We start from the raw sequence: 18,530 nt of genomic DNA on the forward strand, positions 1-18,530 counted from the left end.
CTTCCACTTTAGACACATGCACAGCAGATCCAAGCCGACACTTATCCTGGCAGCATCTTGGGGGTTAATCTTTTTACAAGAATGAACTGTGCTTGAACATGTTTTCTGTGTCTGGGTAGCCAGAGTTCATTTCAAGTGGATACAGGAATCCAGTCAAAATTCTAATTATTTTAAGGACAATATGATTTTTATCTTGTAGTCCTTCAGTGGTGTCAATGGGAGTGATATGTGTGAAAGGACTGCAGGAATAGCCCCTAAGGGCTGTAATTATCTGACACTACTGCAGGCTTTTTCAAGAAACACCTTTCACCTGATGGGATTTTTGCATTCAAGTGGAATCAATTCTAGCTAGGATTCTAGGATCAAATTAATCCCTGCCTGTGACTCCATGGTTGAATATGGCCCTTGAACTTTACAGAAACATGCTTCTTTTCAACATTGCTAGGCACTTTTCTTCCACTGTTGTTTTTTACTTGTACAAATTATGCCTCTTATGATGGCCAGTGAATCAAAATTGTATTGCCACATGTATTTTTTAGAGTATACCAGGCCAATGACATAGTACAGGATAAGTCCTGGGTAAATTTTCTTTCCTTTTAATAATCCAGTGTTTTAGAATAACTCTGATGTTTAGTGCTTTATATAAAATCATCCATTTTAAATTACTCTATTTTATTGTCATTAATTTAGTCTATTTTATTTTGTATTGTGTATCATTTTCTTTCCCATATGTCTCATGTATAATATTTTAAGATGCTTGTGGCAGTGGTATCTACATTTTTAATAACCAGTAACCCAGTCATTTTGCACCTTGTGAGTGAAATAAATTTTAGCTTGGCATTTAAAAAAGTTACCGTGTGAGTCCCCTCAATTATCACAATGGTACCAAGAGAGGAAAATTTGGAGGCAGACACTCCCTTAGAACCATAAGTAAGAGCAGAATTTTGTTGACATTCTCTTACAATAGGCTAGGAAAACATCTTGATCCGTTCCTTTGAGCTATATGCTATTGAAGTTTGCTTTGAATTAATTGGTGAACTAGAAAATAGTCCATGTTAGCCTCACATACCTGCCTTCTGTACTCAGAAGAAAGGAAGGATGCTTGCCTATGCTGAAATCTCTCAAGCGTGGTGTATGCCAAACAGCTGTGTATGGATAGATATTTCAGAAATTCTGTTTCAGTGGAGGTGTGTAGTGAATACACTTGTCTTGCTCTCTCTTCTCTAGCAGAAAAATTGCATGAAAATAAAGAGATGGATAAGTAATTTTGAGTAGAGACATTAAGTCCCAGTCCTGCAGCTGCTTCATGTGCAAAAATTTATTTGAAGTCAGTGGGAGGTTTGGATGTGGAAGACTTGTAGAATCAGGCCCTAATTGGTTGTAAGGGAATGTTCTCAATTCCACTTCAAGTCTGTAAATGACTATGTTATGAGGAAGAAAGAATAGCAGCCTTCCAGGTATGAAGGAAAGTCCCAAACCAAGTCATCAGGAATCTTGTGCTCTGGAACGGGGCCATCTGGCACCGAAAAGCACCAGATCAAGATTTCAAAAGGGAAAACTGCAGCACACTCTAGTAGTGGGACTGCTTCTTTGACACCAAAATCCTAGTTGGTACTGCCAGATCTGGCACCCTCTACTTCAAAGACCCGAGTTATGAAAATGACTCCATCAACTATGGCTCACTACTCCACTCTGAACGACCTTCTACTACTCCCAGAACTGGAGTCATTTCTCCACTCCAGACCGCAATGTCCAGCCCCAGAACTTCAGTCGATACTATTTCGTTATGATACCCATCCTCATCCACAAGTAGGGGTCAAGCCAGACTGTCTCTGTTACCATCAACAAGTAGAGGTAGGTCACCACCGCTTCCTCTGGTCTTAAGGACTCCCTCTCTGTGATCAACTCCTCAGAGTCAGAAGAAGACTACGATGGACACCCGGTTCTGGACTATACCCTGAGGCACTGCTTGAGTGGGTGGAGCCTGGACAAGAACGTTGGGAGTTTCCAGCATTTCTAACTACTCCTGTATGAAGGAATATTACTCCTATACTCATTTGTACCCTTCCCACTGGGGCCCAGTACTGAGGGCCTATGAGATCCTTTAGTGGCAGTATTAGGCTCTGGAAGACCCATGGGATTACCATCCAGTATAACTGCCTTGTTGAATGCTGCATTGGGGGTATGCTTTTTCCACACAAGGAAAGACCTAAACTGACATGGAGATCAAATGATGGCTTCACCCAGAAACAGCTTGATCATTAATAGGTGCTGGAGAAGATCACTGTTGGATGCCAGGGTTTAAATGAGTGCTGATGTTGGAAGTGACCATCTTGTTGTTGGGACAATCAAAATAAAAATAAAGAAGCTAACACCAGGCAACGCCGAGGGTATGCATGATGCTAGAAAGGTATTAGATCCAGCTGTGAAGGCACATTTTAAGTTGAAACTTAGCGATAGAATCTGAAGATCTAACATCACTGATGGAGGACATAGAAGAACAATGGCAGTTTTTCAAAGAAGCAAGTGTGGATGCAGCCATTACTACAGCGGGGATGAGAAGGTCTAAGAGAGAATAGCTGTAACTAAATACATGGAGGCTCGTTGAAGAGAAGAAAGAATTAAAGAAGATAATTTAACAAGAATGAGAGCAATCAAAGAGTTGTTATGCCACAAGAATATGTAGACAAAGACAAGGAAGTTAAAAGACCGCCCAGAAGAGATAAGAGAGAATAAATGGAAATAAAGCAAGAGAAGTTGAAAAGACATACAAGAGAGGGAATTCTAAAAAGCTTCTGCTAGTATATAAACAACTGATATAATAATTCTTGAATGGTTGAGGTGTTATGAAAACTGAAGATGGTACAATTTTAATCAGAGAGGAAAGACAGAAGCCCATTGGATGGAATGTTTCCAGGTTGTGCTCAACCAGCTAGAACCACTAACACAAACTGAGATGGGAAGAAATAGCAGACGTAACTATATCACTACTTTGTCTTTGAGAAAGTAATTGAGGCCATAAACCACCTGAAGAGTGGTTATGATAAGATACATGCTGAAAATTAAAAACTGGAAAGGAAGTGATACATATGCAGGCTTACAGAATGGTTTGGGGAAAGGATATCTGTCCTAAAGATTGGAGAAGAGGTGTAATCTACAGATTTCCTAAAAAGGGAGACTAGTTCATTTTTGAAAACTGGAGAGGGGTGACACTCATATCTGTTCCTGGAAAAGTGTTTTGCAGTATTATTTTGAATAGGCTGAAAACTGATGTTGATAAAGTACTCAGGATTTTGATTCATTAGATTGTATTCAGACCAGATTTTCACCTCGAAGACTTATTGAGAGAGGCTTAGAATTCCAGCAGAAGATGCTCTTTGAGTTCTTTGATTTTATGAAAGAGTTCGATAATGTCCACCTAGAAGCCCTCTGGAAGATCTTGAGAAGCTATGGAATTTCAGCAGAGATTGTTAAGTTGATAAAACCTTTGTATGACGAGTCTGCATGCTGTATCAGGACAGAGAGCGGTGACATGGAAAGGTTTCAGATTGTTATTGATGTAAGGCAAGGTTGCATATTATCCCCATAAGCCACAGCTTAGATGACCAGCCCAACTCCATTTTATCACCAGCAACAGTATGAACCACCATGCAAGAGGATACACGGAAAGGGTGCCCATGGTAAACTGTCTTCCACCTCCCAAACACCACTGACCTTGAGACTGGTGTTTTTGACAGGACCTTTAAGAACTGTGCCAACTGTGTCTCCAGATCTGCCCAACCCCTCTGGTCTTTCCCCTGCCTGTGGAGGCCAACTTTCTCATTATCTGCCTGCCTGGGCAGAAATCATAACTGACAGATGGGTACTAGAGGTTGTTTCTTTGGGGTACACCATCCAGTTCTCTTCCTCCCTAACCCCCTTCCCCATCTTCTTTTGGGGACCCCTCTCATGAAAGCATCCTCCTGCAGGAGGTAGAGTGACTCCTCAAACTGGGGGCAGTAGATCTGGTATCTCTACCTCAAGAGGAAATGAGTTGTACTCAAGGTACTTCTTCATCCCCAAGAAGACGGGATAGAGACCCATTCTGGACTTCAGGGAACTGAGCAAGTTCATCTGCTGCCCAAAGTTTAGAACGGTAATCCTGTAGTCCAAGATCTCATTACTAGATTCAGACAACTGATTCACGGTCCTCGATCTCAAAGTGGCCTGCTTTCATATAGACATTGATCTGGCACACAGGAGATTCCTGAGATTTGTGGCTGGTCAACTGCACTGCCAATATAGAGCTCTTCCCTTTTGGGGTCTCAATATTTACCAATGTACTGTCAGTGGTACCTGCTGACTTTGTCAGCAAGGGACCACAGTTTACCCTTCCTTAGAAAACTGGCTTCTGCAGAGATGATCTTACCAGGAAACAATGGGAGGCAAGCACAATGCTTCTGCTTCTGTTCAAGAGTTTAGGCCTCCAGGTGAACCTGAAGAAGTCCAACCAGGGACCCTCACAATCCATAGAATTCATTAGGGCAAGGTTTGTTACAGCCAGAGGACAGCTTCCTCTCTATCACCGGACTCATTCAGTGAATACATTTGAGCCCCAGAATGTCCATATGATCCTGCCTGGTGCTGTTGAACCATACGGCTATGAGTACTTATGGGACCCATGGCTGTGATTCCCTCTGAGACCTTTTCCACTCAGTTTATCCAGAACACCTTGCCCACTTCTGGGAGAACACTTCATCCAGTTCTCTCATATCCAATAAATCAGTTGAACTCTGTACTCATCACTGATGTTTCTTTAATGGCATACATTCAAACTACACTTGAGTTGATCAGCGGAGAGGTGAGCCCAGGGCATATCACACATCCACACGTACCACACATCCAATGTACATAGTCATGAATCAGCTTATTTACACATTTACACTTAATACTATTGGATAATACCTCATAGCACATGCTTTACGATTGGTCTCCTAATTTTTGTAACCCATTCCTATCTAGATCATGAGCTCTTCACACGCTGCATGACATGCTAGGCCATACCTGTAAGCTATCACACATTGCTTACTATCCTACTATCTTTTTTCTACTAGCTACATCTTTTACATATTGACAAAGCTACTGTAAATTCATGCTTTGTTTCACGCCTTGCTTTGAATAGACCTACACTCATTTGTGAGGCTTTACCTCAAATGTCTACAAACCTGGTTGCAGGCACTTTGGGCAAGTGCAGTCTCGACCTGCTAGTCGCAGTTCCCCAAAGAAGCTTAGCCTCCCTTACTCAGTGGGGGTACTATTCAAACCCCCCACTTCCAACAAAGACTGTGACCACACATGGAGGGACAGGGGAAGTGGTCCCTTCACGAGGTTATGCTTCACATCAATCTGTTAGAGCTGAGAGCAGTTAGATTAGCCTGCAATCAATTCCTCCCTTGCATCTGCAACCAGTCAATTCAGGTGTTGTTAGACATCATGATGTCAGTTTATTATATTAACAAACAAGGAGAAGCATGGGCTTCACAGCTCTGCATGGAGGTCATCACCCTCTGGATCGGGCACATTCCCATGCTAATTACACTAACCGGTATCCACATGCTAGGGATCCACAACATTCTGGCGGAGTCTCTGATCAGACTCTTCTCCACAGAACACAAGTGGGAGTTGCACAACCTGATTGTCTGTGAGGTGTTTGGGGTGTGGGGGTCTCCCATACATGGATCTCTTTGTGTCCCATGTGAACAACTGCAAGGAGTTTTGCTCCAGAGGGGGCTGCAGGCCAGGGTCTCTAGGTGACATGTTTCTCATACAATGTTTGGGAGCCTTGAGGTACACATCCCATCCCCATTCTCCTCTTAACTCAAGAGTTGAGGAAAAACAGACAGGACAACTAGCAAGTCATCCTTATAGCATCAGCGTGGGCCTGACAATTCTGGTACCCAATCCTTCTGCGACTATCTGCCCAATCTCCTCTCCTCCTTCCTCTGATACATCAACTACTAACCTAGGACAAAGGATGGACTTGCCATCCCAAACCAGTCAGGTTTCATCTGGGGTTGTGGAATTTGGATGGATGTCACAGTTAGAGAGGGCCTGTTTGTCTGATGTCCGGGACATCCTGAGCAGCAATAGGAAGGATTCTGCCAGCAAATGTTATAAAGCAAAGTGGGAAAGATTTATGTTTTGGTGTAACCAACCAGGAATTTCCCCTTTAAAAGCTAAGATCCCAGACATACTGAAGTACCTCTTGTCCTTAAAATTCTCAGGGTTATCTGTCAGCTTCCTCAGAGTACACCTGTTGGCAATGAGCCCATTTCTTCCCCCTGCAGATGCCTACTCTGTATTCTCCCATCCAGCCACTGCCCACTTCCTAAAGGGTTTGATTTGCGTCTTCCCTCTTGTGGCAACATTGGTATTACCCTGGGGATTGCACCTTTTTTAATCCCCCTCACCAAGACCCTGGAATCCTGTTCCCTGCTACATATTTCTATGATGGGAGCATTTCTGGTTTTATCATGTCAGCCAGAAGAGTCAGGGAGATGGGGTGCTCCTGGCTGACTTCCCCTATAGAGTGTTCCACCAGGTTAAGGTGAGTTCATCCTGAGTTCATCCCTACGGTAATATCAGACTTTCACATCAGCCAAACTATCCATCTCTTTCTGTTTTTCCCTAAACCCCACTTTGGCAGAAAAGAGGTGGCATGGCATTCACTGGACATGCCTAGGGCTCTTGCTTTCTACCTTCATGGAATGAAACCTTTCCAAATGTCCCCTAGACTCATCTCGTCCACTGAACATATATGTGACAGACGTGGGAATTTCCTGCAATATTCTTGAAAAAAACATATTGAATCGAGTTTAAGTCTCTTTGGAGTCCATTGTATTAAATGCATAGTTTATTTACTACTGTGGGCTGGGATTGTATGTAACTTCTCTGTAGGGGAGAGATGTGGTGTGAACTTCAAAGGATTGTATTGAACAATGTGCCAGACAAGAATGAACTTTTAGGACAAACAGGGGCCAAGTGGTTTGCCTGGGGAATCTCTCTGGCAGGGGTTCTCAAACTAGGGGTCATGACCCTTAGGGGGTCGCAAGTTTATTACATGGGGGGTCATGAGCTGTCAGCCTCCACCCCCAAACCCCACTTCACCTCCAGCATTTATAATAGTGTTAAATATAAAAAAGTGTTTTTAATTTATAAGGGGGGAGTGTCACACTCAGAGGCTTGCTGTGTGAAAGGGGTCACCGGTATAAAAGTATGAGAACCACTTCTCTATGGGGAGGCAAATGCAAATTTCCCACTTCTAGTTATGCAAAAACCTTCTGAAACTCTGCTGTGAGGAGAGGAGCATTGTCTTTTGATTACCTGTTCCCAGAATCTGAAGTTCAAGGGCCCAAGCTATATACAGTAATGGAAAGACTGAATTATTCATGATGGTTATGGTTCTGAATCTGAGACAGTTATGAACTTGTAACCACTGGGTAGACCCAGTGGTGGGTTTTGAAGGACTGACATCTACCAGAGCCCGAGATTGGAGTTGGGGTGATCTCTGGTAAGCTTTTTAGTCTGCATGTAGGTTCTTTTATGGATTTTAATACGTTTTCTCTGCAACATTTTCACCTTAAGAATAAATGTGCTTGCTTAAAAAGAGCTGTGTGGTAACCTGTGACTGCTGGTAATGACAGCTGTTTATAGTCTTCAAAGAGAAAGCAAAGCACAGAAGTTGCTGGCTTGCTGGGGATATCAAAGTGTAGGCAGAGAACTGTGCAGCCCGGAAAAACCCTGATCAGGAGGAGGAGAGAGAGAGGTCTCTGCCCAAGAGAGGTTATGTTGGAGGAGCCAGGAGCCTAGAGTGGGTGCCCTTAGTGGACAGTGGAGAAGGAAGACAGGTGCGGATGCCCTGAATTGTGACAGTGTGAAAGGCGAGGCCATCTTCTCCCAGAGACAGTCAAAATGGATTCCAGGATGCATCCTACTTTGCTATGAGATGAACAATATCTCGCTTGAGGATGATGTAAGAACTCGTTCAACTAGAGTTCAGGCCAGGGGCAGCAAGTTATATGGGCCTGTGGTGCCTGGGCTCCAGCAAATTCAGGGCCCAGGGGGCCCAAGTCCACTAATGTTCAGGGCTGGGTCTCTCCCCCAGTCCCACCTGCCACCCCCACACGCCTCCCCTGAGCGGCCCTAGTAGCCCTGGGCAGCAGGCGGCTGCCCCTGCAGCTCAGTGCTGCGCTCCCTCGCCGACTGCTGCTACAACCAGCTACAAGGGAGTGGCGCCGGGGGCAGGCTGAGGTGGTTGCTGTGCCTGTGGAGGGAGGAGGGGAAGAGGCGCATGGCAGCCCCCCCACCCCCCAGCAAGCGACTCCGAATCGACTCCGAGGCAAGGGACTTATCCTGGCTGGACATCCTGAGCAGCAACTTGGGGGGGCTTGGGTGAGTGTTGTGCTGGGAGGGTAGGGGAGGGGCCCTCCTCCCCCAGAGCTTGCTGCTGCCAGGAGGGAGAGGGCTGGGGGGAGTCCTCCTCTCTGGCCCCAAGCCCCGGGGCAGCCTGCTTGTTGAAACCGAAACTCCTCATCTCTGGCCCAGCCCCACGCCCCTCACCCCCTCCCGCACCCCAACCCTTTGTCCCAGCCCAGAGCCCGCACCCAGCACCCAAACCCCCTCCCAGAGCCCTCACCCCTTCCGCACTCAAACTCTCTCCCAGAGCCTGCACCCCTAACCCCCTCCTACACCCAAACTCCCTCCCAGAGTCCACACCCACACCCCCTCCCACATCCAGGACCCCAGACCCCCTCCTGCATCATAAACCCCTGTCCCAGCCCAGAGCCTGCACCCCTCCTGCACTCCAAATCTCCTCCCGCACCCAAACTCCCTCCCAGAGCCTTAGGCAGGTGTGTGTGTGTGTGTGGGAGCTTGGACCCATTCTGGGCACCACCAGAAATTATACAAACCTGCCGCCCCTGTTTCAGGCAGCTTTGGTAGCTTCTCTTAGAGACGTTCCTATTGCTGCTCCACCGGTGTCAGTAGCTTGGAATTCTGCTCACGTTTTTGCTGAAAGCTATGCACTGGTGCAAGCAGCTGCTTCTGGAGCCTCTCTGGGCAGGTTAGCTCTGCAGTCTGTTGTATCATAGTATTCCAGTCCCTCTCTTTCTGATAAAGACACTGTTTGTGAATCACCTGAAGTGCACTATATAGAGGGACAATTGCTTGAGGAAGAAGGAGGAGTTACCTTATAGTAACTTGAGTTCTTCAAGATGTATTGTTCCTATGTGTAGTGTACTATCCACCCTCCTTCCCCACTGCCTGGTTTCCCCTTACTGGGAACCAGTGATTGAGAAGGGAGCCCCCTTTTTTTCCTCAGTACAGAGCACAAGCAGAGTGGTAGCACATGCTTGGACCACACGGACACTGCTAGGGAAAAATCTCCAGTTGTGAGCGCATGAAACATATGTGCAACCTGAAGGGCACTATACATAGGGACAAACATCACAAAGAACACAAGTTACTACATGGTGGGTAACCCCTCTGTATGGTTCTTAGTGTTTGATGGGTTCTTTATTGCTGTATTGTTGGTGATCAAGGTGCTGCCTGTTGTAGGTAGCATTATGTTTCTTTGACTATTTCTGATATTTTATATCACAACACTCAAATGTGGAAAAAATGGGCACTATATAAGTTAATAAAATAGAACATTGTGAAACAGCGAATTGTTGTTATACACTAAAGAGCTAAGAAAATACAAATAAGAAGGTGTATGATAAAGCTTTAATGCTCTCATTGATTAAGTACATTTTCTTTTTTGGTATTGGATGCTTGTCTCCTCAGGTTGTACATAACTTTAAAAAACACACACACCTTTCCATAGAATCATAGATGATAGGCTGGAAAAGACCTCCTGGATCATCTAATCCAAACAATTTTGCCTGGAGCATGATTTTAATTTACTTTTTGTTTCTCCTGATGTATAATCTGTTCTTAAATACTTCTAGTGATCTCTCTCAATTTTTCCAGAGGCAAATTATTTATTTAATCATCTGTTGAAGTTGGCCCCCTAACCACTTAATACATAAAGAAGAAAAAACTTAAGACACGCAGGAAAAAAAGAGTCTTAACTTTAGTAAAGATCTCATTTGTGCAAGCTTTAAAACCCTCAAGTCATAACTGTGCAAACTTGAAGAACTCACCGGAAACCTTTTTTTTTATATTAATATTTCACTGGGGATAACAGATCTCACTCAAACAAAAAAGTATATCCTGTCGCAATGGAAAAAAGAATTCCATTGTCTTGTTTTAATTTAGACAGCACTCAACTGTGTTTTGAAGTTTAATTTCCTATGTATATGAATTAAATTAGTGTCCTAGGAAAAAGGCACCTGGATAATCAGGAAAGTGAAAATACAAGTAAATCTGATTAATTTTTATCAATTATTTCAGCATGATGAAAAATGTTTCCCATGACATTCTTTGTATAAATTTAAGTTTGATTAGAAGGGTATCTGTTGTTAATATTACATAGAAAATATACGGCTATCTAGGATCACAAAAACCTAATCTTCCTATAAAATTATTTGCTCTTCTTAACCATAATAGATAATACAGTTCAGTAGCAGTTATTTTGGGTGTAGCTACCAAGTAAAATATAAGAATAATCTAACTGCACTGGACTCATATCATCCTAAGCTTTGGCCAATTATGAGGTATATATATTTCTTGTCGGCCCGTCGGGTAGGATATGCAAATCTCTGGAAGAAGTTAGCGGCCTAAATAAAAAACAACACAAAACTATTATTAATCTCTAATGAGCTAACTAAGAATCAGAAATTCACATGTGCTAGCTGTCTGGTTCAGCATTGCTTCAGGGAAATAAAGAAGAGAAACTTCCTGTCTCATCATGTGAATTTTTCTTTTTAGAGCCAAGATTTTTTTTTTTTACGTGCAACAAGTTTCAAAGATTGGCTTCAAAAACGGACTTTTAAAATGTTTTCATACTTATCCACAACCATTTATGATGAAAAGCTTTAGAAAGTATGTAATTTATAGGCAGCACATGTAGTGATGCCTTTAATTCAGGTTACCTGACACTTTCCATGTTTACAGTTGCTTGTAATTTTGCCAGACTAACCATTTGGACTGAAATTTTCCATGCCAGGTGAAACCCATACTGGGATACTGCATCTAGTTCTGGTGCCTACATTGTAAAAGATGTTGAAAAATTGGAGATGGTGCAGAAAAGAGCCTGAAAAATATTTGAGGGTTGGAGAAAATGCCTTGCAATGAGATGCCAAAGAGCTCAATCTGTTTAGTTTATTAAAAAGAGGATTGAGAGCAGGAGCATAAATGTTTTTGTCCTCCTCAAAAAAAAAAAAAAAAAAAAAAGGCCAGCCAATTGCAGTTCGGTGCCCCATGGAAGTTGGTGCTCAGGGTGACAGCTGTGCTCATCCTCCCTAGAACTGGCTGTGACTGAGAGATGACTTGATTACAGTGTATAATACTTCCATGGAGAGAAAACGCTGGCTACTAAAGGGATCTTTAATCTAGCGGAGAAAGTCATAACAAGTACCAATGGCCTTAAAGCAGAAGCCAGACAAATTCAAATTAGAAATTAGGCACAATTTTTTATTTCTGAGGGTGATTGTTCAAATAGTCAATCTACCAAAAGATGTGCTGGATTCTTCCTCTCTTGATGTCTTCTTATCAAGAGTGGATGCCTTTCTGGAAGATATGCTTTAGTCTCAAACACAAGTGCTTGTGCTCAAAACAGGGATAACTGAGTGACATTTTTATGGCCTGTGTTACACAAGAGATCAATGTAGATCCCATGGTCCCTTCTGGCCACAAAATCTATGAATATGTGTCTGCTTCAGGCTGTTGGTTTTTTTAAAAGTTTTATCAAAAAAATTTCATCTGTTCTCAGAATGAGGTTAGGGAAAAGCATGTTGTTTTAACTATGTTTAAAAAAAATTCTCACAGTTGTTTCATTGAGAGGTTCTAGCATCTCCATGCTTTAGAGAAAGGACTTGAAATTGGATAAGGGTGTTGCCCTGCTGTCAGGGATATACCTTTTGCTGTCCCTGTGAAAATTCACCCAAATTTGACCTAATAATAGCCTCTGAAAATCTCAGTTCACACAAGCTCTTTAGAATTTTTAGAATTTCAGCAAGATTCTCTGAAGATTCCATCTGGGCTGAGTATGCCCCATCCCCAGGCTTCAGGGGCTGACCAGGATTATCCATGCAATTGCTCCTTCTGGAAGCCACTGTGGCACTGGGTACAGGAACTGAGAGCAGACACTCTCTCTCCTGTGCTTTCAATGTCTTACTGGCTGGTGCCTAAACAGCATGGAGGAGAAGGCAGCCTGATGGAAAGGCAGGTTGTGAGGTGCCAGCCTGGTTAGAGAGGGGGACAGCAGGCAAGTAGCTGGACAAGATTGGGATGAGGAGCCAGGGAGGGGGGGGGAAGGGCGGAGACTGGGATGTGGACCTGATGAAGGAGTGGAACTGGGAAGACTTGGAGCAAAGGAGGATGGGGATAGGAAAATAGTACACCTCTACCCTGATATAACGCGACCCGATATAACATGAATTCGGATATAACGCGGTAAAGCAGTGCTCCGGGGGGGCGGGGCTGCGCACTCCGGCGGATCAAAGCAAGTTTGATATAACGCGGTTTCACCTATACTGCGGTAAGATTTTTTGGCTCCTGAGGACAGCGTTATATCGGGGTAGAGGTGTATGTGATCATGTAATTAAAGACATTTGTGGTGTATACACACAAGGAAGGTAAAGTAAAGTTGCACGAACAGCTTGAATTCTGGCATTTCTTAATCTGAGTGCTTGATTTTGCAACCTTAACATACCTGTAAAATAATTTTTATATGTAATGATACATATATTGACTTTGTGTATCAAAGAACATTGATTTCTTGCCCCTCAAAGTAAATATTAGACATGGCTTGGTTCAGAAACCAATATCTTCTTAGTAGTCCCATTTGCTATATTGTTTTATTAGCTATTTGATATTTTGTAGCACCTCCCCGCACCCTGGGGAGGAACGATGTCTAATTGTACTAGATCAGGGGTCGGCAACCTTTCAGAAGTGGTGTGCCGAGTCTTCATTTATTCACTCTAATTTAAGGTTCCACGTGCCAATAATACATTTTAACGTTTTTAGAAGGTTTCTTTCTATAAGTCTATAATATATAACTAAACAATTGTTGTATGTAAAGTAAATAAGGTTTTTAAAATGCTTAAGAAGCTTCATTTAAAATTAAATTAAAATGCAGAGCCCCCCGGATCGGTGGTCAGGACATGGGCAGTGTGAGTGCCACTGAAAATCAGCTTGCGTGCCGCCTTCAGCACACATGCCATAGATTGCCTACCTCTGTACTAGATTCTTTACAAACACAGAGATAGGCCCGGCCCTGAAATGCTCACACTCTAAGAAGATAAACATTATCCCAAGGGTGGGGTAGAGGGAGACAATCAGTGAATATTTTATTAAAAGTATATAAAAACTTAAAAATAAACATTTCATTAAAATCATCCAAGAGGGCAAGACACATCTTGCATGTATATCAGAAATGTATTCGAGGCAGTCATCCTTACAAATACACAATTCCAGTGTCCCATACGATACTGTTAACAAAAGAAGGTTTAGGCTGCAGTTGGTTAACGAATGATTAAAAGATTCAGGCATCAGTGAAGAAAGTAAAAAAGGAGAAATGGGGAGCGAGAAATTGGATGGCTCTGAAATTAAACCATAACAAACACAATGGGTCTCATAACAAAAATGTTATTAGAGTCATTGGAAAGTCAGTCTTTAACAGTGTGATGATATTGGAAAGAGCAGATGTAGAGAACATTTTAACAATAAGAAAAAAAGCTTACCCGTGTATCCAGCCGGGTCACTGCCTGCAGCAATATTTTGATGCTAGTGCATTATAGGCTAGTGCATTGGTATGGGTTTAAGTACTTTCCTGAGCTCAAGTCCATCCCTACATAGGACTGTTATTTAGCATATGCTTAAACCCCAGTGAATTCGTAGGACTTAAGCACACACCTAGGTAGTTCCCTGAGTAGGGTTGCTTTCCTGAATTGGGGCCTACAAGAATAGAATAATCTATATGAGTCAGGAAGAAGAAAGAAGTGTTTGTTTTTTGTAGGATTTACTTTTTAGCTAATACTAATCATGTACTTTACAGGGTGGACCGGGTGTCAGAGGCCCAAAGGGTCATCGTGGTGATCAAGGTCCAAAGGTAATCTGCCACCACTATGCAGTTGTAACATGCACCCTTTTTTTGGCTTTTGTCTGTTTGTGTCTAAATCTAGATATTTTTTTCTCGAATGAGCTTAAATCTAGATTGTGATGTTCCTGAAGAAAGGGGTAGCCAAATGCCATTGGTGTTTGTTGGAGATCCTGGATCATACTGGCAACACATCATGTTTGTTTCTGGGTGAGGGGCAGTAAAATGCATAGTGCTGCTGCTGTCAGCAGGGCCGGCTTTAGGGCGATTCCCCCAATTCCCGGGAATCAGGCCCCGCGCCTAAGAGGGCCTCGCAGCATCCGGAAGAGGGGCCTTGCACCCTCCGCCGAAGTGCCGCCGGAAACAGCGGCAACCGATTGAGCTGCTGCCAAATTGCTGCCGCTATCTTCGGCAGCAGCTCAATCGCTGCCGCTGTCTTCGGCGGCATTTTGGCGGCAGCTCTTTTGAATCGGGCCCCACAAGTCCTAAAGCCAGCCCTGGCTGTCAGCATATATCTGTGGCTTTTTGCATGCCTAAAGGAATAAGATCTTTGTAAATAGGAGCCTTATTGTCCTGTCAGCATGTTAACTTATATTTTAGGTGCTGTTGAATCTATTGGTATTTAATTCTGCACACAGACACTCCCTTCTTATGTACAGTAGGAGTTAAACTTATGGCCTTTATGTTTTCCCTATTGGTGTCATAGGGCCTAGATGGACCTCGTGGTGAAGCTGGTGCTCCAGGACCCCAAGGGCATCCAGGACCCCAAGGGCCAAGTGGACTTTCTATTCAAGGGCTTCCAGTAAGTCCTAAATGAACAACTGTGGTCTTAATTTTGTCGCAGGAGTTAGCCAGAACCCATACATTAGGTTGTACCAAAAGGTTAGATAAAACTAGAGCTAGGACTGAGCTGCAAAGTTTTAAGCTGCCTTTATTCAATTTTTATCAATTTAAATTTTTCACAGTTGCAGGAAATTGTCCGAGGGCCAGACAATGGTGAGGTCAGACAATCATCATCATCTAATGACAGTCATCTAATCCAGATCTGAACTTCACCAAAGTCTGAGGTGTCTGGATCATGGATTTGGGTTTAACCTGTGATAGGAATAGGAGCCAGCTCCAACATTCAGATATGTATTTGGATCTGGAGTTCACTAAACCTCAAGAGAGTTTGCACCATGGGTTTTTGGGTCAGACCCAAATCTAGATAAAAGTTTTAAAAAATGCTGTGAGCTGGAGTGTGTGGCAGGAACACTTAAAATATAGTATTTTTTTGTTTGAGATCATCAAAGTCACAGAAAATCAGTGCAGTTCTAGTGGAGAGATGTTCAAATACCAAAACCCCTCCATCACCTAAATTAACTGGCACTAACTGGTACACTTGTTGGCAGCCGCATCAGAGAGGCCAGGGAGTGAATTGATAGGCATAGAGCCAGAAATACTGTTTTAGGGCTGGTTTCTCAATACCAATGTTGAGACACATCTGCAGTGCAAAAAACCTACACTACCAATGCTCATGCTGTCTTATAAATAGGCTTGGAAGGATTAAATTTTTATTAGTAAGCATCAGTAAATGTTGCTGTACACATGCAAACTGATGAAATAATATTTCCATCCATAATAACTGAAATTTACAGACTGGCAAGGTAAGAAAAATGCTGCTGGAGAACTCATTAGAGTTTGATTTAAGGATATTTACTGCCTACATTTTGACGTGTGATGTTGGCAATTTGTGTTTTAATGGTTATAAAAGGTTTAACTTTTTGAATTTCAGCATTGACTGTCATTAGATGATGATGATTGTTTGACCTCACAGTTGTCTGGCCCTCTGGTCATTTCCTGCAACTGTGAACAATTAAAATTGATAAAAATTGAATAAAAGCAGTTTAAAACCCATAATTTTGTGCAACTGTAAAAATTTAAATAGCAAAAAATGCTTAAAATTAAACATCAATATTACCTGTCGAAATTATAAAAATATTGAATTCTGCACATCTACTTATAAAAAATAGATAATATATAATAATGTATGATAATATATACTAATAATTGTCATGTGGATGGATATACACAGGCCTTGAGGACTATCAACCCAGCACCTTTTCCTTGTAGAAAAATCTAAACAAATTTAATAGAGTACAATATTCTTTCTACAGAATTTTTTAACCAACCTATCGGATTCAATAGCAGTAACATAATTAAACAGGTTTCAATAGAAATTATTCTTAACACCTTGTCATGGGCTGTACAAACCCCACACTGGAAGGGAAGGGACTAAAGAATTGCTTTGGGCCCAGATGTTCTTCCCCACTGCACCTGCAAAGCTTGCACGGGCTAGAGGAGGAGCTTACAGGGGAGCAGAGTAGCTCAGTAGCTTGCAAACAGCTGAGGTGGCCTCTGAGCTCCTGGGAAAGAGCACAGCAGGAGCCTGAACCCTGGCTGTAATGACCTTGCCAAGCCAGCAAAGGAGGGATCTGTGACGCTGTGAAGGTTAGAGACCCATTGGAGAGGGTCCCCTACCAGCCCCTAAGGAGGCGACAGCTATAGAAGCCTCTCCCTGGAATGGGGAATCTAGCTGAGGGATATCCCTGAAGGTAGAAGGTCTGAACCATGAGGCCCCAAATTAAGGGGAAGCCAATCCCTTACCTAATCCAGAAATCTACCCTGTTGTTGGACCCTCTACGTATACCCTGAAAAGGGTGCACGGAGTGGCCATAAAAAGGGGAGCGCCTGAAAAGGAAAAAGCCTGCCACACCCATGCCTGACCACTTGGGGACATTGGCATATTTCATGTGCCCCACATATTTTTAATTCTTTTTTTTTTTTTGTGGCAGAAAATTGCTTCTGCTGAAAAGTTGCTGCAATTCTACCTTTTGTCCATCAGAGGGTGCTGTGGTGCTAGAACAGAGCAGCAGCTCCCAACAGAAAATCATAGAATCATAGAATATCAGGGTTGGAAGGGACCTCAGGAGGTCATCTAGTCCAACCCCCTGCTCAAAGCAGGACCAACCCCCAACTAAATCATCCCAGCCAGGGCTTTGTCAAGCCTGACCTTAAAAACCTCTAAGGAAGGAGATTCCACCACCTCCCTAAGTAACCCATTCCAGTGCTTCACCACCCTCGTAGTGAAAAAGTTTTTCCTAATATCCAACCTAAACCTTCCCCACTGCAACTTGAGACCATTGCTCCTTGTTCTGTCAGGAGCATAACTTCTGCTGTTCCACATTTTGCCCACCAAAGGGCGCTGTGGCACTAGAACACAGCAGCTGCTCCTGGCAAGCCCCAACTATGATAGGGAAGAGAAAGAGCCTGCCTACTTCACAGCGCCTGTTGGGCCAAATCAGGAGATAAGGGATATGGGGCGACAGACAGCGTGGGTCTGCTTGGGGGTCAGACAGGGGCTCATAAGGGCCAGTGGGCGAGGACAGACTGGGGCAGGGTTGAATGGGAGTGGAGGCGCTGAGCCACAGGGGGGAGGGAGGTGCAGGTCCACGTGGGTGGAGGGGATGCAGAGCTACAGGGGAAGAGGGATGGCTGAGTGGGGGACAAAGACACATGGAGACAGGGGGTGAAGAGACACATGGAGATGCGGGGGCTGGCTCAGAGGGCGCAGGGCCATGGTGAGGGGGTGCAGAGCTACAGGGGGGAGGGGGATGACTGAGTGGGGGCATAGAGACACATGGGGACGGGATGCAGGAATACATGGAGATATGGGGTGGGGGCTTACTGAGGGGGTGCAGGGACACATGGAGATGGGGGGAGGGGTGTAGGGCCACATGGGGACAGGAGGTGGCTGAGGGGGGCACAGAGACACATGGGGACAGGGGAGGGGTGCATGGACACATGGGGACAGGCAGGGGTGCAGGGCCACATGGGGATGGGAGGAGTGGGTGTCTGAGTGGGGGTGCAGGGACACGTGGACGGGGGGGTGCAAGGACAGATGGGGGTATAGGGACACATGGGCACAGGTGCTGATGTGCCTGACTGAATGGGAGAGACTAGGGGTCAGCCAGGATCTGCATGGGGGATGCTCCCTAAAATCCCTCCCCGCCCCCTAAAATAACCTGTTCCATACTTTTCCCACCCATACCCAACAACGCTTCAAGTTCATACCCAGTCTATTTTCCAGCAATTACTTCACTCTCCCTCAGCTCCTCCATTATCCCTGACTCCCCCAAGCCTTTGCACTTCTTCTGAGAGGTGCAGGAAATATGGTTCTGTGCTGTAGTTTAAATGAATTATTACTCAGAATTCTGTATTAATATGCCTAGTAAGGAATCTACTTATCAAA

The 18,530-nt window shown here is 43.9% G+C and overlaps 1 protein-coding gene across 2 annotated transcripts in view; it reads left to right on the forward strand.

Annotated features, from left to right (window-relative positions):
- The window catches only part of COL14A1 (collagen type XIV alpha 1 chain), a 173,026-nt gene that overhangs the window by 121,224 nt on the left and 33,272 nt on the right, over positions 1-18,530 (forward strand). For both annotated transcript variants that reach the window (XM_026646212.2, XM_026646205.2), the window contains exons 37-38: positions 14,198-14,251; positions 14,946-15,041. In XM_026646212.2, coding sequence (XP_026501997.1) covers positions 14,198-14,251; positions 14,946-15,041 — 150 coding nt within the window. The remainder of the gene's footprint in view (positions 1-14,197; positions 14,252-14,945; positions 15,042-18,530) is intronic.

This window comes from Terrapene carolina, unplaced genomic scaffold, assembly GCF_002925995.2.
Source record: "Terrapene carolina triunguis isolate 2854851 unplaced genomic scaffold, T_m_triunguis-2.0 Scaffold58, whole genome shotgun sequence".
Taxonomy (NCBI): Eukaryota; Metazoa; Chordata; order Testudines; family Emydidae; genus Terrapene; species Terrapene triunguis.